We start from the raw sequence: 24,882 nt of genomic DNA on the forward strand, positions 1-24,882 counted from the left end.
TCCTGGAAGGAAGCGGAAGCAGCAGCTTCTCTCAGTGGGAATCCCAGATCTGCCAGCTAGTTGTTGCTGTGTGATCTTGAGCAAGTTACCTAACCTCTCTGTGCCTCAGCTTCTTTATCAGTAAAATGGGCATAACACACACCACCCTAGACTTACTATGTGATTTCAATGTGGTCATATGTGCAAAAACACCCAGCACAGGGCTGGGGCTGAGGAAGAGTTCAATCAATGTTAGTGCCCGTGTTAGTTACTGTTCCCCTCCAGGAAGCCCTCCTGGAGTCAACAGATAGCTAGGGCCTCCTTACCAGTGCAGGTGACCCCAACATCCTCATTGTGAGCGCAGTTGTGCTTTCCCCAGGGAGCAGCAGGGCAGTCGGACAGCGAAGCCTCCGTCCCCACACAGCCCACATCATCTAGCCAGATGGGGCCCGCGCCCCAGCCAAAGCGGCCAGCAGCAGGGTCTGGCTGCCGAGGTCCACCACAGCCCAACTCCCGGCAGACCACGGCTGAGTCCCGCATGTCCCAACTATCGTCACACACGGTCCCCCAGCGCTGGTCATGCCACACTTCCAGTCGACCTGAGCACTTGCTGGGCCCAGCCACCAGGCGCAGCTGGGGGGACCCTGGGGTAGAAGAGACCCAAAGAATTAGAGTCAGGGAAGCCGCCCAGCCTCCTGACTCTTCATCCACCTTTCCCTCCCCACATCTTCCTTTCCATTCATCCATCGAGGCCTTCCCTCCATTCATCCATCCTTTCCTCCAGGCAGCAAGTATTTCATGAGGCCTTTTTTCTGCCACTTTCTGCATTAGGCACAAGGGATAATGAGTCAGGCAGAGTTCGGAGGATCCTCAAAAAGCTACACATCAAATTACCATATAATCTAGAAAGTCTACTACTAGGGATATACCCAAAATAAACCGAAAACAGGTATTCACACAGATACCGGTATGTGAATGTTCATAGCAGCACCTTTCACAGGAGCCAAATAGTAGTGGTTGTACAACATTTTGAATGTATAAATACCACTTGAGTTGTATACTTAAACTGGTTAACTTTATGTTACATGAATTTCACCTCAATTAAGAGTCTTTTTCCATGCAATTTTTCACCACCCTTAATTTTCTCTCATTATTATTGGTTTAATAAGGGTTTTTTTTCTTCTTTTTTAGATTTTATTTTCCTAACCACTAGACCACCAGGGATAATAAGGTGTTTCGTTGTTGTTTATCAGTCAGGCACAGCCTCTGCTTTGAAAAGCTCCCGGTCTTTAGAGAAAGTAGCGTGCACACACTTCATTACAGCTCAGCGAGCTAAAGGGAGGAGTGAAAGTACCCAAAAGGCAAGGCAGACACACAACGAGGAGAAGGTGAGAAAAATTCTGCCTGGGGAAGCTGGAGAAGCCTTCTCAGAGGAAGTCCTTTAAAAGACAGGGAGGAGCAGGCCGGGTGCAGTGGCTCGCATCTGTAATTCCAGCACTGTGGGAGGCCGAGGCGGGCAGATCACCTGAGGTCAGGAGTTCGAGACCAGCCTGGCCAACATGGAGAAACTCTGTCTCTACTAAAAATACAAAAATTAGCCAGGCATGAGCCGGGCGTGGTGGCTCACACCTATAATCCCAGCTACTCGGGAGGCTGAGGCAGGAGAATCGCTTGAACCCGGGAGGCGGAGGTTGCAATGAGCCAAGATTGTGCCACTGCACTCCAGCCTGGGTGACAGAGCGAGACCCTGTTTAAAAAAAAAAAAAAAAAGACTGGTAAAAATGGTAAACTTTATGTCACGTATGTCTTTTTTTTTTTTTTTTTTTTTGAGACGGAGTCTCGCTCTGTCGCCCAGGCTGGAGTGCAGTGGCGCGATCTCGGCTCACTGCACGCTCCGCCTCCGGGGTTCACGCCATTCTCCTGCCTCAGCCTCTCCGAGTAGCTGGGACTACAGGCGCCCGCCACCACACCCGGCTAATTTTTTTTTTTTTTTTTTGTATTTTTAGTAGAGATGGGGTTTCACCGTGGTCTCGATCTCCTGACCTCGTGATCCGCCCGCCTCGGCCTCCCAAAGTGCTGGGATTACAAGCGTGAGCCACCGCGCCCGGCCAATGTATGTCTTATCAAAATTGTTTTTTAAAGAATGTGAGCCCTGGAAGAAGTGATTTTGCTTGAATCCTGGCTCTCCCATTTCTCAGCTGCGCTGCCTCATCTGTAACATGGAGACCTGTCAGTACCCACACCACTGGCTGTAAGCATCACCTGGCCTGAGACACTGAGAGAACTGGGAACAGCATCAGTCACCAGGAGCCAGTACGTGCTCATTCAGTGTTAGCTGACCTTCAGGGAAAGGGGAACGAGGCCTCTGGGAATGGTGATCATGGTGAAAATAAGTTGCTGCTTTTGTTTGGCCTTTTCCCATCTTGAGGAGACAGCTGTGTTAACCACGCCTTTTTATTTTCTGTATTTCTGATGCTTTGACATCTTGGAGCATTCCTGATCCTGAGGGACTGCCCCTCCCAGAGTTAGCTAATTCCTAGAGATGGTAAACGGCTTGAGCATGCCTTTTGTGTGCAAACCACCTTCTCCACTGGGCTGTCACACCCTGGGCCACTCTGCACCTGTCCTCACTGCCCCAGGGCCAAGTACCAGACGACTAAGGACAAGCCTATGAGCCGCCACCCCCCGCCCCCCACCCCGCTGAAATTCTTCAAACCAGCCACTTCTAAGCCTGCTTACCCTGTCTCACCTATTCCTTCCTGCAAAAAACACAAGAAAGACCCCTGCACCTGGCCGGGCATGGTGGCTCACGCCTATAATCCCAGCACTTAGGGAGGCCAAGACAGGAGGATCACTTGAGGCCAGGAGTTTGAGACCAACCTGGACAATAGTGAGGCCCTGTCTCTACAACAACAACAACAACAACAACAAAATAGCCAGGCATGGTGGCATGCAGCCGTAGTGGGGCAGAGGTGGGAGGATCACTTGAGCCCAGGAGTTTGAGGCTGCAGGGAGCTGTGATTGCACCCCCACACTCCAGCCTGGGCAACCAAGTGAGACCCTGTCTCTAAATAAATGTATAGATAAAGATTCCTGCCGTGCTTCCCCCTCACTCCCTCTACCTCCTGCCTGGCCCTGGTGCTTCCCTGTGTGGCCCCGTGTGGCACACCGTCCTCTTGAGAACCGTTAGTCACAATCTTTTTAGTGGCTGTCATCTCCTGAGCTCCTGGCCTCACCATACCTGGGTAATAATAACACCTATATTTTAAAACAACAGTCCTTTCAATACTCATGAAAGAGGCCAGGCGCGGTGGCCCACGCCTCTAATCCCAGCACTTTGGGAGGCCGAGGCAGGCAGATGGTTTGGGCTCAGGAGTTCAAGACCAGCCTGGGCAACATGGCAAACCCCAGCTCTGCAAAAAAATACAAAAAACTAGTAGTCCCAGCTACTTGGGAAGCTGAGGTGGGAGGATCACTTGAGCCTGCAGGTTGAGAGGTTGAGGCTTCAGTGAGCCATGATCACACCACTGCACTCCAGCCTGAGTGACAGAATTAGATCCAGTCTCAAACAAAAAAAATTAAAAAATATATATATATATAGTGGAAAGGAGGCAGGCAGAACCATTGATCACATTTGCTAAAGAATCGGACTCTGGAAAGTAAAGGTAATGTTTGAGCAGGGCTGTTCCTTGAAGCTGGCCTGAGTACCCCATGATAGATCCTACAGCCACACCGTGCAGCTTGGGAATAGAGCAGACTCTCAGCCCACCATCCTTTCTCTTATCCAGGACTGGCTACAGAATTTTGGGGGTTCAGTAAATGATGAAAGTCAGGACCCCTTGTTCAAAAATTATCACATGCTCCCAGACGTGACAGCAGAGCATTGAACCCAGTTCAGTGTTCTGGGCAAGGCCCCTGTGCTCCTCTTCTCCACCTTTCTCTGCAAGAGGACCCCCATGAGACAGTCTCAGAGCTGAGGGAAGGAAACAGAAGGAAGGACGCTGTCTTCTTGGAGAGCATGGAGGGACTCACCGGCTTCCGGTCCAGGCTCCCAAAGGACAGTAGGGGAGGCTGGAGGAGGTGAAACGCCTGCCGTCCCTGGAGCCTGGCTCATCATGGTGGACGGGGGCCTGGAGGCAGCCTCCCTGGGCGTGGAGTTGTTGCTGTCCGTGGGGGCCGTGGGAGGGACATAGCCCAGGGGCATGCCTGTGGAGCAGGGGGTAAGTGATTGCCACCCACACACACCCTCCATCCTGGAGCCGGCACCCCCACCTCCTGCGTCATCCTTCCTCAGTCCTCTCAGCTGCACGCAGAGATCTCTTCCTGCCGAACCTCCTCCCTAGACACAGCCCACACTTTCCACATCCCTGACCTGGGGAGAGGGGGTGTGAATGCGGAGCAAGGCAACAGAGAGAACAGAGGGCTGGTAGCTTAGGGATGACACAGAAGCGGGAGGCGACCTTCTGCAGAGAAGGCTGGCTTCTGCCAGGGGCCAGGAGGCAGGGCCAGCCAGGGCTGCCACAGGGCTGAGGCTCATCCTCGGCTGTTTCCATTTGGGACTGGATTGTTCTTGGCTGTGGGGGCGTCCTGTGCACTGCAGGATGCTGAGCAACACCCCTGGCCTCTAACCTCTGGGTGCCAGGAGCACCCCCACCCCCAGCTGTGACCATCAAAAATGTTTCCAAACACTGTCCAATGTCCCCTTGGGGGCAAAGCCACCCCCAGCTGAGAACCACTCACACAGGGTGAGGATTCAGAGGGGAATAAGATGGGGGAGTGGAAAGTCCGGACAGAAGGCAGGAAGGGCGCGTAGGGACCCCCCCCACTTGCCCCTCCGTTCCAAGCACCAGCACACCCACCTCCTCGTCCTCCACCACAGCCCCCTCACCGTCACACACGGCCCCGGCGTCCTCACGGTGGTGACAGTCATGCTGGCCCCAGGGCCGAGCTGGGCAGAATCGTAAGGCCGTCTCGTTTCCCCGACACCGAAGGTCGTCCAGGATGATGGGTCCAGACCCCTCCCCAAAGAAGGCGCCCCCGGGGGCGGCCAGCGCCCCTCCGCAGCCCAGCTCCCGGCAGGCCACAGCGGCGTCTCGCAGGTCCCAGGCGTCGTCACACACCGACCCCCAGTGCCCCCCGTGCCAGACCTCCAGGCGGCCAGCGCACCCGTGGGGGCCATCGGCCAGGCGCAGCCGAGGTGCTGGGCCTGGATAGTGGGAGAGGGAGCACAGGGCCAGGAAACGAGGGTGGATGAGCGGGGACTAAGTTATGCTCAGGCAGGCTGCAACCCCAAGATGACTCTGCGAAGCAAATATTCCATCTTCACTATCCAAATGAGGAAAAGGTTCCAAGACAGGAAGTCACTGGCCCAGAGTCCAACTCTGGTGCATCCCCCATGTCCCTTGCCTCGGGACGGTGGGGGTTGAGGATGTTGGGAGCTCTGGCTCTGGTCCCCTGGATCCACCTCCCATGCCTGGCCCCTCTGATCCTAGAGAGCCAGATTTCCAAGTCTCAGCACCACTGGCATTGGGCATCCTCCTTTATCGTGGGGACTGTCCTGTGCTGCATCCTCTACCCACCACATGCCAGTGGCAACCCCTCCCCCTAGCTGCGACAACCAAAAGCGTCTCCAGACATTGCCTGCTGTCCTTTGGGGAGGAAGGGGATGAGAAAGCCCTCACTCCCTTGCCAGCTGAGAGCCACTAGTCTAGATACTAACCTCTTGCTGGCCTTAGGGTGCATAGGGTACATTTCATCTTTTTATTTTGGGGGGAGGGGATCTCACTATGTCACCCAGGCTGGAGTGCAATGGTGCAATCTTGGCTCACCACAGCCTCGACCTCCTGGACCCAAGGGATCCTCCCGCCTCAGCCTCTCCCAAGTAGCTGGGACTACAGGCATGCGCCACCATGCCCTGCTATTTTTTTTATTTTATATTTTGTAGGGAAAGGGTCTCATTGTGTTGCCCAGACTGGTCTTGAACTCCTGGCCTCAAAAAATCCTCCCAAAGCACGTGGGCTACAGGTGTGAGCCTGTAACCATGCCTGGCTCTTCGGGTACATTTCTGTTGGGGTAAGAGTTGAGTCATCATTGGAGGACTCTGGAGTCCCTCTCTCTGTCCCCCAATGAGGCAGGTGCAGAATCGCCCCAGTCACTGTTCTAGAGAAGAGCACAGAACTGGGGAGGAGTCTAACACACCTGTCTGCTTTTCCTCATCTGCAGACAGGGGAGGGGAGCGTCTCCCTCCCAGGGTTGCCATGAGAATTAAATCAGATGCTGGCGAAGCTCCCAGCTTCACCGGGCGCCTTAGTTCATTTGTTTCCTTTCTTGGCACCTTCCCCCCTCCTCTCCAGAGCCTCAACTTCCCTCCAATGAACTCCGCTCTGAAGGTCCCACTTCTACCTCCACAGCTTGTACACTAGGCACATGAAGGCACCACCCCCACCCCACACAAGCCTTCTCTGCCCCTCACTCCCACTTTGACCTCTGTGTCCCCACCACGTCCCTACAGCCCACTGTGCAGTGGGACAGGCGTGGGGCATGGGTCTATACAGACCCAGAAGGGTCAGCGGCTGGGGCTGGGGCTTGCTAGGCACCTGAGTCTTGGGCCATTTACGTCACCTTTCTGAGCCTCAGCCCCACATCTGTGAAGAGAGGGATGAGGATCCACCCCGTCGGGGCTCGGGGAGGCTCAGAGCAGCCCCAGGTAACGTGCACAGCGCAGGGCCCAGCATACAGCAGAGACTTGGGTCAGCCTCTTTCTCTCTTCTCTTCCCCCTGGATACCCACTGACGTCATCATTTCCTACCCATCCTGGGCAGGCACCCAGCTTTGCCTGCAGCCCCTGTACTGTCCCCACCCCAGCGCTGACGAAACGCCAGGGGGGTGCCCTCTGCCTGCCGGCCTCCTACACTCAATAGATCGGGCAGTCCAGCAGGGTGGGGCCTGGCCTTTCTCCTGTGGTTTCCAGGCCCTGCCATGGTGGTGTGTAAAGATTTGTGGAAGGAAAGAAAGGAAAGAGAAAGGGAAAGAGAGGGAGGAAGGAAGGAGAGAAGGAGGGAGGGAGCCCCTGAGCTCTCACCTAACAGCCCCCAACAGCTGTTTGCTGGGTTCTATCCCAGGTCCAAGGGGAACGGGAGAGGGGAGGGACCCCCCAGGAGACAGCTAGACCCCCTGCTGAGGGGGTGTGTATGAGGAGAGATAGAAGCTCACCCGTGGATATCCCCACCCTGCCTCAGTCTCCCTCCATGCCCCCAAGTCACCGACCTCCCTCCCTCCTTCCCACCAGCTCCCTTGAGGACGGGGAAGGAGCAGAGGTTGGCCACAGAGAAGGGCTCTCCGAGAGGGTCCCTGCCGTGGCCAGCCCAGTGGCAGAGGGCAGCCAGGGCTTCTTGCATTCCAGGACTTGGCTCAAGCCTGAGGCAGGCATTCTTAGCTCCAACGCTCCTTCAGGAAAACTGAGGCTTAAACCAACGGTCACTGGCCTAGGCCCCGGAACAGGGCTGAGCACTAGCCCCAGCCTCAAGCCTGCCCCTCCCGTTCCTGGCAAGGAGAACGGCAGGAGCCGTGGAAGGAGGGGCGGGAGAGCGTGGTGAGTGGGTGCTGGGCATGCAGAAAGCAGGTGGGCAGGAGGCAGAGCTGGGAGCGGGCCCGCTGCAGCTTCCTGGAGGGGCAAGAGGGAGCCGGGGTCTGAGGAAGACAGGAGGGGCCAGGCCCCAGCCCGACGTACCAGTGCAGACCAGCCCGGCATCCTCGCTGTGGTCACAGTTGCTCCGGCCCCAGGGGCTTCGGGGGCAGTCTCGGAGGGCCTGTTCTCCTCCTCCACACCCCACATCGTCCATCCACACGGGCCCTGCACCGGGCCCAAATCTGGCACCCCCGGGGGCAGCCAGCGCCCCCCCACAGCCCAGTTCCCGGCAGGCCACAGCAGCGTCGCGCAGATCCCAGCCGTCGTCACACACGGTGCCCCAGCGCCCGCCGTGCCAGACCTCCAGGCGTCCGGCGCACCTGTGGGGGCCAGAGACCAGGCGCAGCCGCTCTGTGGGGTGAGCAGGGAGGGGACGGTGTGGCCAGTGAGAACTGATTCAAACACCCCTTCCTCGATTTTCACCTGGGGAAACAGGCCTGAGGGAGCGGTGGCCTGAGATCTGCCTGCCAGCAGCCCGTGAAGAGGTGAGTCCACGACCTGAGTGGGCCAGGACACCTGGGCCTCCTGACAGGGCAGGAAGAAGAGGGGAGACCAGGCCTGGCCGTCTAAATCCCCGGGGGAGGGACGCGGTGAACACTGGGATCCCTCCAGGGCCCCGGCTAAGGAGAGGGCACCCGCAGGTCCTCAGTTTGTCCGGGCCCCAGGCCTCACAGCAACTAGCCTTGGGGTCGGGGGAGCCTGCAGGGAGCTTACCTTGGCGGGGGGCTCCGGTCATCAGCAGAGGGGCCCGGGTGGACTTGGCCTGCTTGGGCCGGGGGCTCTTCTTCCGGGAGGCGTTCTGGGGGTTCCCAGCTGGGCGGGGGGCTGGGAGTGGACACAGCCAGGGGTCAGGGGCTGAGCCCCTCATCCTTCCTCCCACCTGGGGGCCAGGCCTCCGTCTCTGAGGGTCTGAAGTGATGGAGGACTCCCTAGGCTATGAAGGAGACGGGGTGGGGTGGGGGCGGGCAATGTGTCCCCTGGGAGTTCATAGTGCAGAGGTCCCCTCCCCTTGGAGGGAGCAGGAGGGTGTGCTGGGTGGAGGTTGGCAGGGCAGTCCCCTGCACTCACCATGTGTCACCGGGGGCTCCTCCGTGCTGGGGCTCAGCTCCACCAACAGCCCTGGCCAGGGAGCCCCATCCAGGGGAGACGTTGAATCGTCCCTGGAGTTAGCCACGCGCTGACCTGCGGTGGGGGGGCAGGGACAGAAGCTATGAGGAGAGGAGGAGAATCCAGGCCATTTGGGTCCCTGGAAGAGGGAGTGAGCCACCTGGCTTTGGAGGGGATGGGAGGTTGGGTGTCTCTGGACTGCTGCGCACTCAGACTTGCTGGGGCTAAGGACTTGGGGTTCCTGGGTCATCTCCAAAGGAGCTCCCCCTGAAGGAACAGCCAGGGTGTCCTCACCTGCGCAGACGACGCCCGCGTCCTCCTCGTGGGAGCAGATGTGGGCCTTCCAGCCCCGGTGGTGGCAGAGGCCCAGCTGCCCCTCATTGCCCCGGCAAGCCAGCTCGCTGAGCCACACAGGCCCTGCCCCCTCCCCGAAGAAGGCGCCTCCCGGGGCGGCCAGTGCCCCTCCGCAGCCCAGCTGCCGGCAGGCCACGGCGGCATCACGCAGGTCCCAGCCGTCGTCACAGACGGTGCCCCAGCGCCCGCCGTGCCAGACCTCCAGGCGGCCAGCGCACCCATGGGGGCCATCGGCCAGGCGCAGGCGCTCTGAGGGTTGGAGGAATGGCTGTGACTGGGGAGGGGCATCCTGGGGGCCCCAGGGCCAGGGCGACTGTAGGGGCAGGGGGCTGTCCTGCAGGTACTGTCGGTAGACCAGTGGCCCTGCTCACTGGCCCCTGGGCCCAGACTCCTGGGTGCTCAGAGAGATGCAGCCAGACACCTGGGGGATTCCCGCGAGGAGCAGGGGCCAAGGTCACAGTGGAATTCGGGTGGGCCGGGGACCCAGTGGGGCTGAGGCCAGGCCTGGATGGGCAGAAGGGGGAGGCCTAGCGCTGGTGTGGGGGGGGGGCAGATGGGAGGAGTCTGGGCACTTACCAACAGCGTGGATCCCCACCAGTGCCGCTGGAAGGGAGGGCGGAGGGTGGGGCAGAGTGAGGGGCAGGCTGGGGGTGGCCCTTTCTCCAGCACAGGCCCCTCATCTTGAATACCCCAACACACACACACACACACACACACACACACACACTCCTCACACCTCTGAACCAGAAACCCCACTGCTGGCAGGCAGGACTCTGGACAGAGGGGCTGGCTGAGACACAGGTCTCTGAGGAGGGTGGGGCTGCAGCTGTCTGGCCCCTGAAGTCAGGGCTGGGGACCGCGGCTTTGGTGCTCCCACATGGGCTTGGCTAAAGGTCAGATGTCTGGGAGATCCCCCGCAGGGGGCCGGGCAGGGGGGCAGGCAGGGGGCAGGTCCCTTGGGCTTCTGGGCTGGCAGAAGGCTGGGCAGATCAGGCAGGGATCCTCAGAAGGGATGCCAGGGTATGCAGGAGCACCAGGGACCAGTCCCGGAAGTTTGAGTCCCTAAACTGGACAAGCTAAGGGTTCAGAGGTGGGGGCCTAGGCCCCCTGAGTCCCCAAGGAGAACGGATCACTCACCAAGGAGGCAGGCCAAGACCCTCATGGTTGCAGCCAGGGCAGGGGATGGGGTGAAAGGGGAAGGAGAGCGGGAGAGAAGAGGAGGAGGCAGCTGGGGAGAGAGAGAGGGAGGGAAGCGCCTGCCGGAGGCGCCCAGGCCCGAGGAGGAGCAGGCAGGGCTGGATGCTTTGCCAGGAAGAAGAAAGAGGCTGCAGGGAGACGGCAGGGGACAGGGGGGGCGGGAGGGGGCTGGCCGGCGGTGGAGGCACGGGGGGAGGGGGGTGGCGGGCGGGAGGGAGGGTGTCCAACTGCAGACACCCACACGGGAGATGGAGGCGACGGCCAGGCAGGCTCCAGCCAGTGAAGTGCTGTGCTCAGAGAGGCTTAGGGGGTGGCCGGCTGCAGGAAGGCACAGGACAGGGGTTGGGGGACGTGTGCGTGGGGGGGGCAGCATGAGCGGGAGGGGGGGCCCACCTGCTGTCTCTCTCTTGTGTGGTCAGGGAAATCCAGTGAGACCACTGCTAGGGTTGGGGGCTGGGTAGACCTGGGGCTCTTGGTGCAGCAGCAAGATTTGCAGCCAGACACCAGGAGGGACTTCCTGGGTTAGGAAAAGAGACTGAAGGACCCGGCCCTCCAGTCCTGGATCTGAGTGTGAAGCCCCCAGTCCCCAGCTGAGAGAGGAGAGGTTGAACTTCACTGTCCCAGAGGGAGCTGGGGTCCGGGGGGATAAGCAGCACAAGGGTCAAGGCTTGGGAAGGGGAGGGGCTCCACACACTCACACACACACACACACACCCCACTGCCTGCACACCAGGCAGCTGTGAGGCGGAAAAAATTCGGTAATGGGGAGCGTGACTCAGAAGGGCTGGCAGGGCCTGGGGCTGCCCCTGAGCTCACAGCCTCCCCTTCTCCCAGTCCAGCACCACCCCCCAATAATTAATGTTAACTGGGGAAAGGAGGAGCCAGACAGAAATGAGCCGGGCGGTGTGGGGCCGGGGGGGGGGGGGGGGGGTGGAGGGGGTGTCTGGAGACAGACTGGGAAAGGCATCAGAGAAGAGACAGGCACACAGCAGTTTCAGGCTTTATTAACAAACGGTGTAAAAAACCAGACGCATCTGGAGGAAGGGACAGGGCTGCCCGTCTCAGCTCTCAAGCTTCCCAGAGAGGGGCCAGGCCTGGCAGCCCTGTGCACGGCGCCCCCTAAGCAGTCAACCTTGTCCCCTCCAAGGACAAGCATCTGACCCAATCCAGGTCCCAGGGAGGCGGAGTCGCAAACCCTAACTCTGGGGTGTATTCTGCTCGGCCTCCTCTCCCCCTCCCCAAATAGCTCTCCCAGCCTGGGGCACGGACAGCACAGACTGCAGACATCAGCCGGGGAGGTTTCTCAGTGCAGACAGAGCTGAGGTAGGGGTTGGAGAGGCTGACCTCGAGAGGGCCCTGAGGGCCAGGAAGGAAAAGGAGTCATTCCACTCTGAGAAGCTCAAACACTACAGACTTCACACTGCTGACGGGTGGACAGGGGCCAGGCTCCTCCCCTCGGCAGGCCTCTGTTTCTGGGCCCGGGGTGGCTGAGGACTCACCGAGGGAGGGCAGGTAAAAAGTACCCGCACACAGTAGGCGCTCATCAGGTGCTGGCGCCCCTCCCTCCTCCCCTGCCCTGGCTGTCAAGTCTGTAGCTTCACAGGTCTTTGCTGAATTCCCTCACCAGTGTGTAGCCCAGGCAGCCCCAGCCCCCCTCGGCCTGGTAGCCGCAGCCCTCCAGCATCCCCGCCACCCCCCAGGCGGCCACAGCCACGGGGACCACGAGCCGGGCCCGGGGCTCCCCCATGCCCCCAGCCCAGGCCCGAGCCCGGGCCTCCGCGAAGGCCAGCAGCCTCCTGCCCACGCCCCGGCGGCGGTGCCAGTGAGAGACAGACAGGCGGGTGACCAGGGCCCCGTCCCCTGCATTTGTGCCAGGGGCCAGAGCCAGGACCCCACACACGTCACCGGAGCCCCGCACGGCCACCCAGGGGCCCCCCAGGCCACCCGGCGGAGGCAGAGAGCCCCATCGGGCCCGCAGGCCCAGCTTCACGGCGGCCACAGCCAGGAACACCGGCAGGAGGAGGGCCAGGGTGAAGGAAGCCAGGACAAAGCGCAGGCCGCTGCTGGCCGCCGCCAGGAGGAGCAGGGCCGGCGGCCGTGTCAAGGCATGGAGGGCCACCCGGTTTTCCGTGTCCTTCACGCCGGCCTGTGGGCAGGAGGGGTGGCTCAGCCATCCAAAACGCTAGGGCCTCCTGGACAAAGAGAGGAGGTGGACCCTGCCCGGGGCAGGGTGAGGGCTCCCAAATGGGAAGGGAAGGCAGCACGGTCCGATGTTCAGTGTGGCACACTGGGTATGGAGTGAATGAATGAACGAGAGTGAATGATGGATGGATGAGTGAATTAGGAGCTGTGGGGGCACTCAATTCAGTAGCAATGCCGCAGTGAGGCGCCAGGGAAGTAAGGACAGGGAGGGTGCCTCAGGCTGGAGTGGAGGCTGGAGGGAGGCTGCTGGGCTAGGTTGGGGTGCTGGGCTGTGCTTTCAAGAGTTGGGGTCGGAGGCACAGAGCTGGCTGTTGCGCTGGCGTGCAGAGCCGACTGGAGATGGGAGACCAGGGAGGGCGTTGGTGCTGGGGTCCCAGTAGGGCTGCGGGGGTGAGCCCCCAGCTGCCACACCTGCTGTGGTTTTCAGCAGCAGGGCCGCTGAGGCTCAGGAGGAAAAGATCCGGCTCCAGGGGTCCAGGCTGGCTCAGGTGGGTGGGAGGGGGTGGCTAAATCCACTTGCAATGCCCCCACTGCAGCCACTCCCAGGCCCCCTGGGGCCCCTGCCTCTCACCTTCAGCATCTCCAGCACCAGGGGCTTCTCATCTTCCCTCATCTCCCGCACTGACAGGTGGCTGGGGGCCATGGCAGCCCCCAGGCCCCCGCCCCCCAGAAGGGAGCTGGCGTCGTGCACCTGGTGAGAACACAAGTAGGTCAGCGTCAGGGGGGCACCTCTGTCCCCAAAGCTCCCCCGAAGGGTGGGGAGCAGCAGCAGCACTTCCTAGATCAGGACACTGAGAACCCTCGGGGCCCACAAGCGAGGATCTCGGCAGGACAGGCGCCCCCCACAATATTCAGCGACCTTGCTAAAGTCTCCCGGGATCCCCCCTCCCCCGTATTATTCAGCGATCTACACCCTTAAACGCGCTGTGGACGCCAACACTGCAGCACGGGGCTCCCTCCCAGGCACTGGGGTCCACGAACACCCTCCCCGCATGCCAGACAACGGACCGCGCTCGCTCCACCCCGGTCCCCAGCGCCCCCCCCCCACAGTCGTCCCCGTCCCGCGCCACAAGAACAAGGACCCGCAAGCACCTGCACGGGTCGCCTTTCGTCCTTCCGCAAGGTTTCGGGAGCGGGTCTGGAAGGGGGTCGCGGGCGGAAGTGACGTCAGACAGCGCGCGGTGAGGCGGGGCAGCGCCCGCTCCGGGCCGTAGCAACCGTTGCTAACCTCCCCGGAGGGCGGGCGGGGAGGAACCGAGCTGTGACCCTGCGGAGGGCCGGGAAGTGACCTCTCCTATCCCTAGAGAAGGAGCAACGGAGAAAGGGGACCTGGGGAAAAACGGATGCGGAAGCCGGCAGGAGACGGGCGGCGGGCTGGGGACCAGCGCGAGCTCCCGCCCCGCGTTCTCTCGTTGCTGAGCAACCTGAGCCCGCGGCGGCGACGCCAGTGGGTGGATTCTCATCTGTGCCGGGGCATTCGCTCAGCATCCTCCAGCCCAGCGGCGCCCGACTCCCCCATCCCCAGGGACCCCATTCCACCCACGGGGCGCCCGGGGTCGCAGAGCCCTCCTGCGTAAGGATCCCCCTATTTCTCACAAGAGGGGGGCAGCGGGGCGACCTACAGTGAACAAGCGGCACTCCCTGGAGTCCGATGCCATCGCCTCCCCACTATAATGACCCCTGCGTCCTTTTTTGGTTTCAGGACAGGGTAACTGAGCCCTAGGCAGTGGCTGGCCCCAAGACGCAGAACAAGCTATCTGCGACTCAGGACGCAAGACTTAAAGACTCCACGCTCCCAGGCGGGGGCTAGGGCCATGAGTTTGCCCCCTTCCCTCCCCCCAGGAAAACAAAACACAGGCGGGGAGACTCGGGTCTTTATTAGCAAGCCCAGCCTGCGGCACCCTGCCCTGCCCCGGCTGGCAGTGAGGCGGGGTCTCTGCGTGGGGCGGGAGGGGAATCACTGGCTCTCCTCAAAACGTGTGCACCAGCTGGACTGCGGGTAGAGTCTGGACAATCTGGATGGAGGGCAGGCCCTGCGGGGTCATAACACCAGGCCCAGCTCCTGCGGGGACCACTTGTACCATCTGGGAGGCTGGAGCCCCGGGGAGCCCCGCAGGGCCCGAGGCTGCGCCTGACGGCGGTGGGGCCAGGAGCTGCAGCGTGGCGGCGCCTCCTCCAGTGTTGCTGCTGTCCAGCAGCTCAGTGGCTGGGGCGCTGCGGATGATGAGGAGTTTCTGTCCGGGTGGGCCGGTGGCAGGTGGCTCGGTCAGCCCAGGAGGAAGTGTTTCTACCTCTTGTACGCAAAGCCGAGTCTGCTCGCCATCGGCCCCGCTCAGCACCAGCACGCTCTGCAAGCCCTCGTCCGTCTGGAGTGTCTCGAAGAGGACATCCTGGACCACACCAGTACTGGCCTCACCATCCCCCGCCTCCCCGGGGCCCGGGCCAGTGAGCAACTCCTCAGCTGCCCCGCTCTGAACAACCAGCAGGTTGGGTGCCTCAGTAGCCACAGGTCCCCCACTGGAATTGGAGAGCTGGCCGGCCATGGGCTGGAGCTGGACCGTGGTCACCTCCTGTGCTGGCTGGAGCTGGACCGTGGTTACTTCCTGTGCTGGCTGGAGCTGGACTGTGGTCACCTCCTGTGCTGGCTGGAGCTGGACCGTGGTTACTTCCTGTGCTGGCTGGAGCTGGACCGTGGTTACTTCTGGGGCTGGCCGGAGGGGCTGGAGCTGCACCCCATGTGGCCCTGCCTCCCCACTCCCCACATTCTGCAGAACGATGAGGCTCTGCCCTGCCCCGCTGACCCCAGCGCTGGCCGCTCCCTGCACCCCTAGACCCCCAGGGCCTGGTAGCCAGACCACTCCCGCCCCCTGGCCCGCTTTCCCCACTGCCCGCGGGCCCTGCCTTGCACGGCCGCCCCCAGCCCCAGCACTGGAGGAGGGCAGCAGGATGAGCTTGGGAGGTGCGGGAGGGGGCGGAGGTGTAGTGGGCTGCACGCTGCTGGGGATCAGCTGGAGGCCCTGCGCAGTCTGCACCAGGAGGAACGTCTGAGAGTTGGGCGCTGCTGGCCCCAAGCTCGGGGCCTGGGCCGTGCCCCCCGCCACCTCGAGGGACAGCGTGGCCTGCAGGTGGGGCAGGACGTGGACATCTTGGGTGGCTGGTGGGGCCCGGGCGGCAGCCAGTGGAGCAGGGGGCTGGGGGCCGGCGGCGGGGGCTGTGGTGCTGGGAGCTGTGTTGGCCGGGGCGTGCGTCCTCATGTGCCGCTGCAGGTAGGCGGCCATAACGAAGCCGCGACCGCAGATGGGGCAGGTGAAGGGGCGCTCGGCCGAGTGCGTGCGCTGGTGCAGCAGCAGGTTGGAGGAGTGGGTGAAGGTCTTGGGGCAGAGCGGGCAGCGGAAGGGCCGCTCGCCCGTGTGCACGCGCTGGTGCTGCCGCAGGTTGGAGGTCTGCGCGAAGCTCTTGCCGCAGACACCGCAGGCGTGGGGCCTCTCGCCAGTGTGCACGTGGCGGTGGCGACGCAGGCACGACGTGTTGCGGAAGGCCTTGCCACACTCCCCGCAGGCGTAGGGCCGCTCGCCAGAGTGCAGCCGCAGGTGGTACTGGTAGTGGGACGACCATTTGAAGGTGAGGCCGCACTGGCCACAGGTGAAGGCCCGCAGGCCCGTGTGCACGCGCTGGTGGATGGCCAGCAGGGAGGAGCGCTTGAAGGCCTTGCCGCACTCGCCGCACTGGTAGGGCCGCTCGCCCGTGTGGTCCCGCAGGTGGTAGCGCAGCCCGGAGGAGCCCTTGAAGGCCTTGCCGCACTCGGCACATTTGTAGGGCCGCTCCGCAGAAACGGGGGCGGACGGGGGTGGCGGCGGGGCGGGGGCAGCAGGCGCCAGCGGTTCCTGGGGGCAGGTCACCTCGGCAGCCTCAGCCTGCGGGGGCGGGCGCCCCGCCGCCGCCTCTTCCACGTGGCACTGCTGATGCGCCAGGAGGCTGGCCAGCTGCGGGAAGGAGCCGTCGCAGCTGCCGCAGCGGAACGCTTGCCCACCGGCAGCCCCGTGGCTGTGCTGGTGGCGGGAGAGCCCAGCCACCGTCCGGAAGGACTTGCCGCAGGGCAGACAGGCAAAGCCAGGAGGAGCGGGGGCGGCGGCGGGAGGAGGGGGCTGCGACAGAGGGGACGGTGGCTGGTCGGCCTTGGGCGCCTCGGCGGGTGCTTCCTGGGGCTGGGGCGCCGCCTCGGGCCCGGGGCACGGCTGGTGCTCCAGGAGCAGCTCCTCGCTGCTGAATCCCTGCTCGCAGCCGTCGCAGCGGTACACCAGCTCCACCGTGGTCTCCGCCGCCGCCAAAAAGAGCTCAGGCACCACGGGCGGGGGCGGGGGCGGCGGGGCGGGGGGCGCGGGCGGGCTGTGGGGCTGGAGGTGCCGCTGCAGGTAGGCGTCGCACACGAAGACCTTGCTCCCGCCGGGCTCCCGGGGCTGGGGGGGCGGGGCCGCGGGGGCGGCACCCGGGGCGGGGGCTGTGGTGGCGCCGTGGGTGCGCTGGTGCAGCAGCAGGTTGGAGGAGTGGGTGAAGGTCTTGGGGCAGAGCGGGCAGCGGAAGGGCCGCTCGCCCGTGTGCACGCGCTGGTGCTGCCGCAGGTTGGTACTCTGCGTGAAGCTCTTCCCGCACACGCCACAGGTGTAGGGCCGCTCCCCGGTGTGCACGTGGCGGTGGCGCCGCAGGCTGGACGAGTTCTTGAAGGCCTTGGGGCAGTCCGGGCACGGGTAGGGGCGCTCGCCTGTGTGCTGCCGTAGGTGGTACTGGTAGTGGGACGACCACTTGAAGGCCAGGCCGCACTGGCCGCAGATGAAGGCCCGCAGGCCGGTGTGCACGCTACGGTGGATCTGCAGCAGGGAGGAGCGCTTGAAGGCCTTGGGGCAGTCGGGGCACTGGTAGGGTCGCTCGCCCGTGTGGCCTCGCTGGTGGTACAGCAGGGCCGAGGAGCCCTTGAAGGCCTTGGGGCAGTCTGGGCACTTGTAGGGCCGCTCGCCTGTGTGCGTGCGCTGGTGGTGCAGGAGCCGGGACGACCACCGGAATGACTTGCCACACTCCCCACATTCGTACTGGGCCACCGGGGCAGGGGCCGCAGGGCCTGGCTTCTCCCCGGCCCCCTCCGCAGTAGAGGCCGGCGCCATGTCCGCGTGGGAGCCGACCATCACACCTGGGGGAGGGATTGTGGGTCAGCGGCTCACCCCCGCACTGGATCATCTCAACTCCAAACCCACACACTGGCTCTTTAAGGGACAGGGACTACCTCCCCGGGTCCCCCACTTTGCAGGGGACCTTCCTTAGGATTAGGGTCTCCAATGGTCCCAGTTTGCTTGGGACTTGAGCCGGTGCCAGCGATGCTGGACTTTCAGTGCTGAAATGGAAACTCCCCAGCAAACTGGGGGTCACCCTCCTTAGGAGGCTGGCCAGGTCTGAGAAGGCTGGGCCCCGCCTTCAAGAGAGCAAGCGCTGCCTTTAGGAGTCTGCTCCCTCCCTCTCCAGACAGGCAGGGTCCCTGAAGACCACAGGCACAGAGGCTCTCCTGGCTCCGCTCCTTGCTGCTCTCCCCCAAGACCTTATCCTCCACCTCGGCCTCAACACTCCTCCCACTGCCATACCCTAAGCCTTTGCATGCTAACTAAAGCCTCCTCATGGGGCCAGGCACTGTGGCTCACGCCTGTAATCCCAGCACTTTGAGAGGCCGAGGCAGGCAGATCACCTGAGATCAAGAATTTGAACGGCTGGGCGCGGTGGCTCACGCCTGTAATCCCAGCACTTTGGGAGGCCGAGGCGGGCGGATCACGAGGTCAGGAGATCGAGACCATCCTGGCTAACACGGTGAAACCCCGTCTCTACTAAAAATACAAAAAAATTAGCCGGGCGAGGTGGTGGGCGCCTGTAGTCCCAGCTACGCGGGAGGCTGAGGCAGGAGAATGGCATGAACCCCGGGGGACGGAGCCTGCAGTGAGCCGAGATCACGCCACTGCACTCCAGCCTGGGTGAAAGAGCGAGACTCCTTCTCAAAAAAAAAAAAAAAAAAAAAAAAAAAAGAATTTGAGACCAGCCTGGCCAACATGGTGAAACCCTGTCTCTATTAAAATACAAAAATTAGCCCTGCATGGTGGCAGGTGCCTGTAATCCCAGCTACTCAGGAGGCTGAGGCAGGAGAATTGCTTGAACACAGGAGGTGGAGGTTGCAGTGAGCCAAGATCACGCCATTGCACTCCAGCCTGGGCAACAGAGAGAGACTCCATCTCAAAAAAAAAAAAAAAGAAAAGAAAAAGTGCCCTCATGGTTTGAGCCTGCAACAACCTACTTCCTACCACCATAAAGCCTTCTAGGTCACTCCCACTTGGTGCTTCAACTCCCCAAATCCTTAGACTCCAGCCTATCTACCATCTAACCCGCCCTGCCGCCTCCAGCCAACCCACATCCTCACTCCCGCCCAACCCTGCACAAATGCTGCAGGTGGCCATGACAGGCACCCCCTTGCCTGGTCTTGCCTTGCCTGGCTTCAGTCTCAATTTTCCTTCGAGCCCACAAAATCTGCGGCCCCCTCACCATCACCCTCCCTGGCTCACACTACATGTCTCTGGTCCATGCACTCCCCAGGTGACTACCTGACATGCTTCTTTCTCCTGAAACCTCCAGCCCCTCCTCTCCCCTCCTGTTCTTGGCAGGCAACCCCGTCCTTGATCATGCCTCTGTGAAAATAAAAGCAATCAGACGCGAAGGTTCTCACATTCTGACCACGATACTAGTGGTTCTCAACTGGGACAAATTGTGCCTTCGACCCAGGGGACACCTGGAAATGCCTGGAGGCATTTTGGGTTATCTGTTAACTAGAGAGGCAAGTGCTCCTGGCATCTAGTGGGTGGAGGCCAGGGATGCTGCTCAACACCCTACAATTCACAGGACGGCCCCACAGCCGAGAACGATCCCATCCACGATGTCAGCAGTGCGAGGTCCAGAAACCCTGCACGATCCTCTCCCACAGGCCTGACCCAGTGCCCATGGGCCCTGCCTTCCCACCCACACCCTCCACTTTTCCTCCTCTCCTGGACCGTTCCCATCTGCGGAACCAACAGTCTATGTCTCCCATCTTTAAAAACCAAAAAGCTCTTCACTCCACTTCCCTGTCCAGCTACGAACTCATTTCTCCATTCCTTTACAGCAGAGCAACTCAAGTGTCAATGCGCTCTTTCCCAGCTCAAACCCCTTCAGTCCCACACTGGTGTCCCCACTCCATGGCCTCGGCGGCGTGTGGCCCACAACGGCTCACTTGTCACTGGGTCCGTGGCCTGCCCCCCCCGGCCTCCGGGATACCTCGCTCCCTCGCTGCCCTCCGTCACCTGTCACCCCATCTCAGTCCCCAGCTTGGTTCCTTCTCACCTCCCTGACCTCTAGACGTGGGAGCGCCCGGGGCTCCGGCACCACTTGGTCCTGTCTGTCCTCTCTCCCTGGGAGCCCCAACCCACTCTCAGGACTCCACTGTCTACGAACAATGACTCCAGGCCTCCAGCTCTACGAGACCTACCCTCTGAATGCCACACCACCTGCTAGACGGTGCCATCTGGATGCCTCACTAGACACCTCAAACTTAACGTGCCCAAAATCTAACTATGGTCTTCTGCTCCTCGCCCCCAACTTCGACTCCACCCATAGCTTCTCCATCTCTGAAAATGGCAGCCGTCTTCTTCCTCAGGTCAAAGGCTCCTCGCCTCCTCTCTCTCGATCACCCCTGTCCACAGATTCCCCTTCCAGCCGGAACACATCCGAGATCTGGCCACTTCTCACAGGCCTCCACCTTGATCTGAGGCACCACTGTCTCTCTCCCAGGCAGCTGCAACAGCCTCCCCACGGATCTCCGTGTTTCCACCCGTGCCCTGCCCACCCGTCTGTTCCCAATACAGCAGCTGAAGCGAACCCGTCAACAGGGACGGCTGGGCATTGCATTCCTGTACTCAGAAATCTGCCACAGTTCTGGTCTTCGAGCCTGCCGGCTTCCTGCAGCCTGTCCCCTCCCTGACTTGTCCTCCTGCTATCCTCACTGGCCACCTGCTCCTGGTCACTCTGGTCACCCAGGATGGCCAGGCAGGCCTGCTCCCACCTCAGGGCACCTGCCTAGAACCACTCCCTTCCTTTCCACCTGTGCCCGCCACTCACTCTTTCACCTCCGAGTCTTCACTGAAATTCCCTCTGCGAGAGCTTCCCTCACAGCCCTATTTAAATCTACAATCCCTTCCAACTCCCCATTCCCTTTTCCTGCCTTATTTTTCCCCCCACAGCAATTATCACCTTCTAATGTACTAGGATTCTCAGCCTCCGCAGTGCTGAGATGTGGGGCCAGACCATTCTCTGTTGAGGGCTGTCCTGTGCACTGCAGGGTGTTTAGCAGCAGCCCTGGCCCCTGGCCTCGACCCACTGGACGCCTGACATCGGCCTATGAAGCCCTCCTCTACACTGTCCACAAAGCTCACTCCTGCACCTCCAAGTCTTAGCCGCAGTGTCGCCCCTGGGGAGCACCGTTGCCCCCAGATGAGAACCGCTACTATATAACCAGTGTGCTTTCTGTTTTATTCTGTCTCCCCATGCTAGAATGTCAACGCCGGGAAAATAGGGGCTTCTGTCTGGTTCACTGTTGTATGCCATCCCAGTGCCTACAATAATGTCTGGCAGAGTGTGTGCTCAGTAAACAAGTTTTAAATGAATGAAGGCTAGGCATCCCCTTTGGACAAGCTACAAGAACTTCTTGGGTTTTTTTGGAGACAGGGTCTCACTCTGTCAACGAGGCTGGAGTGCAGTGGCGCGATCTTAGCTCACTGCAACCTCCACCTCCCGGGTTCAAGCGATTCTCCTGCCTCAGCCTCCTGAGTAGCTGGGATTACAGGTGCCCGCCACCACGCCCGGCTAATTTTTGTATTTTTAGTAGAGACGGGGTTTCACCATATTGCCTGGGCTGGTCTTGAACTCCTGGCCTCAAGTGATCCGCCCGCCTCGGCCTCCCAAAGTGCTGGGATTACAGGCGTGAGCCACCGCGACTAGCCAAGAACTTCCTTTTTAAAAGATAAGGTTAGATCGCGCCACTGCACTCCAGCCTGGGCAACGGAGCAAAGACTCCGTCTCCAAAAAAAAAAAAAAAAACCTACTGGTGCTAAGAAGCAGCACACACGGGCCTTTGAGAAGGCCGAGCATCTCCCTAAAGGAGATATCCGTGCCCTGCAGGAGCGGAGTCCCATTTAGCAAGAGAGCATCCCCTTTAAAAGGCCGCGCCACACCCTTTCAGCAGGCTGGACCTCCCCTTTAAGGGGATGCTGCCACTGCAGCCCTATCTCCACCTTTGTGGAGCTAAACTACGGATCGCTTTGAAGCAACCAGGATTCAGGAGTTTTTGCTTCAATGTCTGGGAAACGGTCACTGGCATTTAATGAGATAACCGCCTTTTAGGGGAAAAACATTGTTTTAAGTCAGAAAGCTTCTGTAAAAATGCAAAGCCTGACCCGCCCTCTCAATGCAGCCCCTTGCCCTTTAAGAGGGCGGAGCCGGCCTAGTGGGCAAAAGTCGGCGGTGAAATAGCGACTCCCCTTTAAGGTACCCCTTCCGGTTTCACGCACCACCCCCCCACCCCCCACCCCTGCAACGTCTCCGCCCTCCGGTCCCTCCCCCCACCCCCACCCCCTCCGGTCTCTCACCTGCGGCCCCAATCGGGGGAACAAGGGTGGCAGCCCCAGGACCTTCCCGCGGGGGTCGACGGGAAGGTGGGGCCCCGGCAGCGGCGGTGCAGCTGTGGGGGCCGGGGAGGGGGGGCAGGGGCGCACTCCCTCCCAACGGCCCCCGGCGCGAGGCACCCAACCTTTATCGGCGGCCTCTCGCGCACACAAACCCCGACGTCGCCGTCGGCGCGTCACAACGCACGTACGCCGAGTTCCCGCCCCCGGACCCTCCCATTGGCTGTCCGAGGCCTCGTCGAGCTCGGGCGCAGGCGGTGCGCGGCATCCTGGGAGTTGTAGTTCTCCCAGTTGTGGTCCCGGACTCCAGCTGTCAGGTCTTGGGGGCCGAGGCCCCGGTGAGCCCAAGGCCAGGGACGGCCAGCTCGAGACGCAGGGTCGCAAGTTCCCCTTTATTAGTCCCGATTCCCTCTCGTCTGCAGAAAAATCCTTCCATGCACCACGGTTGCACAATAATCCCTCCCGTGAAGCGGGCCCCGCCCCCAGGGTGTAATCGCTCCAGCGGGAAACCGAGGCCTGGAGCGCTTCCGATCCCTCGGTAGAGCCACGTGCTCAGGATTTTCGGGCGTGTGCTTCGTGCACGCTCATCCAGACGCTGCAGAAACCTGGTTCCTGCTGGGCAAAGTTCCGTTCAGGGAGGCTGGAATCCAGAGACTCCTTATGGGGCCTAGGGTTTTAGTGGGAGACCGAGCTGCTCCAGAGCTCCTTTCCACACTCAACCCCTGCCCAACCCAGCGTTCCAGCCACATCGGCTTTTCTGAGGGTCATTCAACGCAGTTTCCCAACCAGAGCACCAGTGCCATTTGGGATGGATTCACTGCAGCGGGGACTGTCCTACACACTCTACGGTGTGAGCAGTATCCCTGGCCCCCACTCACTAGACGCGGGTAGCATCCCCCAGCCTCGCTCCACACACCCCTTAGGAGAGCTCAGAATATCTCCAGATGGAGATATTCGCGGTGGCTCACACCTGTAATCCCAGCACTTTGGGAGGCTGAGGCAGGCAGATCACTTGAGGTCAAGAGTTCAAGACCAGCCTGGCCAACATGGTGAAACCCCATCTCTACTAAAAATACAAAAATTAGCCGGGCGTGGTGGCAGGCGCCTGTAATCCCAGCTACTCAGGAGGCTAAGGCAAGAGAATCGCTTGAGCCCAGGAGTCGGAGTTTGCAGTGAGCCAAGATCGTGCCACTGCACTCCAGCCTGGGTGACAGAGTGAGACTCTGTGTCAAAACAAACAACAAAAAATAATATCTCCAGACATTGCCAAATGTTCTCTAGTTGAGAGCCACTGCTCAAAGGCAGTCCTTTCAGTCTGAAGACCATTCTGTATGCTGTTTCTCAGGTCAGAAAGCCCTTCTGCCCTTAACCCATCCCTGCCCAGCAGGATCCCGCTGGAAAGCTTCCTGTGCTAGGTGGTGTCCCTGTTACATGCTCAGCGACATTTATCTATGTCCCATGACAGCGAGGACCTTTCGTGTCTTTGCTGCCCAGGTGTTCCAAACAACCAGCATGGGCCCTGATGGAGAAGCAGACGGTACTTGTTTGTTGAATTAGTGGATTTTTCCAGCCTCCCACACCGTTTCCCAAGTCCACAAGCAGGCTAGAACTCAGGGCTGATGTGCGCTGATGTGGATCCACCCCTACCTTACACCATCTTGGTGGTGATGTCTCCGTGCATTCGTGTGTGTAAAAACCCTTGGCATCCAGCTCAGCCCAACATTCCTTTCACGTCAGCATTAACCACACAAAGCGGCTGCCATGCGGGGTGGGGACATGGATGGGAATGCTCTGCCCAGCTGGCTGCCAGGCCAGAGGTGTGGATCCCACTTCTGTCCCCCTTGCCTCGGGCCATTTTGGTCTCTGCAATAGTGAAAGGGACCCTCAGCTCAGCCCCCCTCATTTACCTGCCCACCCAGAGCATTACAAAAGGGATGGGACACGTAGCCTGGGCAGTATAGCAAGACCTCATCTCTACAAAACATAAGCTTCATGTGGTATCCATGCCTGTAGTCCCAGCTACTCAGGAAGCTGCGGTGAGAGGATGGCTGGAGCTTGGGAGGTTAAGTCTGCAGTGAACCAAGATTGTACCACTACACTCCAGCCTGGACAATAGAGCGAGACCCTCTCTCAAAAAAAAAAAAAAAGAGAGAGATTGGCAGGGCTAAGACTGGCTCTTACTCTCCTTAACATTCCCCACTTTGCAGCCAGAAGGTGAACAAAGGTTTTGAAGTCAATGACCTTGGGCAACCTGCTGTCTCTGAAAAGGTGGTGTGGATTCAACAGGTTTGTTTTCAGAACAGTCTCGCAGCCCCTTGGAGACAGTGACAGGAGGAAACTCAGGCCAGCCTTGTGTCCAGCACTTTCCAGGCCAAGGAGGAGTCTCAGGGACCCAGATGGGGAGGTGGGGTTGTCCCCCAACCCCTTGGAACATCTGTGTAGCCCTTCAAGGGATGTCGTCAGGTGCCTCATGCTGACAAGTAAACAGAATCAGCTGGGTGCAGTGGCTCACGCTTGTAATCCCAGGCCTTTGGGAGGCCGAGGCAGGCAGATCACAAGGTCAGGAGTTCAAGACCAGCTTGGCCAGCGTGGTGAAACCCTGTCTGTACTAAAAATACA

General features: G+C 60.7%; 3 protein-coding genes across 6 annotated transcripts in view; all 3 read right to left on the reverse strand.

The window, feature by feature from the left end:
- Positions 1 to 10,628, reverse strand: part of SSC5D (scavenger receptor cysteine rich family member with 5 domains) — a 29,759-nt gene extending 19,131 nt beyond the window's left edge. Inside the window, exons 1-9 of one of the 2 annotated variants that reach the window (XM_055237668.2) lie at positions 10,265 to 10,618; positions 9,704 to 9,730; positions 9,068 to 9,376; positions 8,735 to 8,848; positions 8,381 to 8,491; positions 7,709 to 8,017; positions 4,868 to 5,185; positions 4,012 to 4,185; positions 306 to 623 (exon numbers count right to left, since the gene is read on the reverse strand). In XM_055237668.2, coding sequence (XP_055093643.1) covers positions 306 to 623; positions 4,012 to 4,185; positions 4,868 to 5,185; positions 7,709 to 8,017; positions 8,381 to 8,491; positions 8,735 to 8,848; positions 9,068 to 9,376; positions 9,704 to 9,730; positions 10,265 to 10,289 — 1,705 coding nt within the window. In that variant the 5' untranslated portion in view covers positions 10,290 to 10,618. Of the gene's footprint in view, positions 1 to 305; positions 624 to 4,011; positions 4,186 to 4,867; positions 5,186 to 7,708; positions 8,018 to 8,380; positions 8,492 to 8,734; positions 8,849 to 9,067; positions 9,377 to 9,703; positions 9,731 to 10,264 lie in introns of both variants that reach the window. The other variant, XM_055237669.2, reaches the window with a different exon arrangement.
- A 684-nt stretch (positions 10,629 to 11,312) lies between these two features.
- NAT14 (N-acetyltransferase 14 (putative)) lies at positions 11,313 to 13,881 on the reverse strand. Its single transcript, XM_055237712.2, has 3 exons — positions 13,619 to 13,881; positions 13,098 to 13,217; positions 11,313 to 12,470 (listed from the first exon to the last, which is right to left on the reverse strand). The coding sequence occupies exons 2-3, from the start codon at positions 13,167 to 13,169 to the stop codon at positions 11,922 to 11,924; spliced, it is 621 nt and encodes a 206-aa protein (XP_055093687.1). The 5' UTR covers positions 13,170 to 13,217; positions 13,619 to 13,881; the 3' UTR covers positions 11,313 to 11,921.
- Positions 13,882 to 14,382: 501 nt separating this feature from the next.
- On the reverse strand, positions 14,383 to 22,438 carry ZNF628 (zinc finger protein 628). Of its 3 annotated transcripts, XM_055237676.2 has the most exons (4): positions 22,228 to 22,419; positions 19,156 to 19,239; positions 15,193 to 17,708; positions 14,383 to 15,159 (listed from the first exon to the last, which is right to left on the reverse strand). In XM_055237676.2, the coding sequence occupies exons 2-4, from the start codon at positions 19,160 to 19,162 to the stop codon at positions 14,497 to 14,499; spliced, it is 3,186 nt and encodes a 1,061-aa protein (XP_055093651.1). In that variant the 5' UTR covers positions 19,163 to 19,239; positions 22,228 to 22,419; the 3' UTR covers positions 14,383 to 14,496. The 3 variants fall into 3 exon arrangements, with proteins under 3 accessions (XP_055093651.1, XP_055093647.1, XP_063471330.1); XM_055237672.2 differs by having other exon boundaries at positions 14,383 to 17,708; positions 22,228 to 22,438; XM_063615260.1 differs by lacking the exon at positions 22,228 to 22,419 and adding an exon at positions 21,482 to 22,148 and having other exon boundaries at positions 14,383 to 17,708.
- Between the last annotated feature and the right edge of the window lie 2,444 nt (positions 22,439 to 24,882).

This window comes from Symphalangus syndactylus, chromosome 13 (genome assembly GCF_028878055.3).
Source record: "Symphalangus syndactylus isolate Jambi chromosome 13, NHGRI_mSymSyn1-v2.1_pri, whole genome shotgun sequence".
NCBI classification, from domain to species: domain Eukaryota; kingdom Metazoa; phylum Chordata; class Mammalia; order Primates; family Hylobatidae; genus Symphalangus; species Symphalangus syndactylus.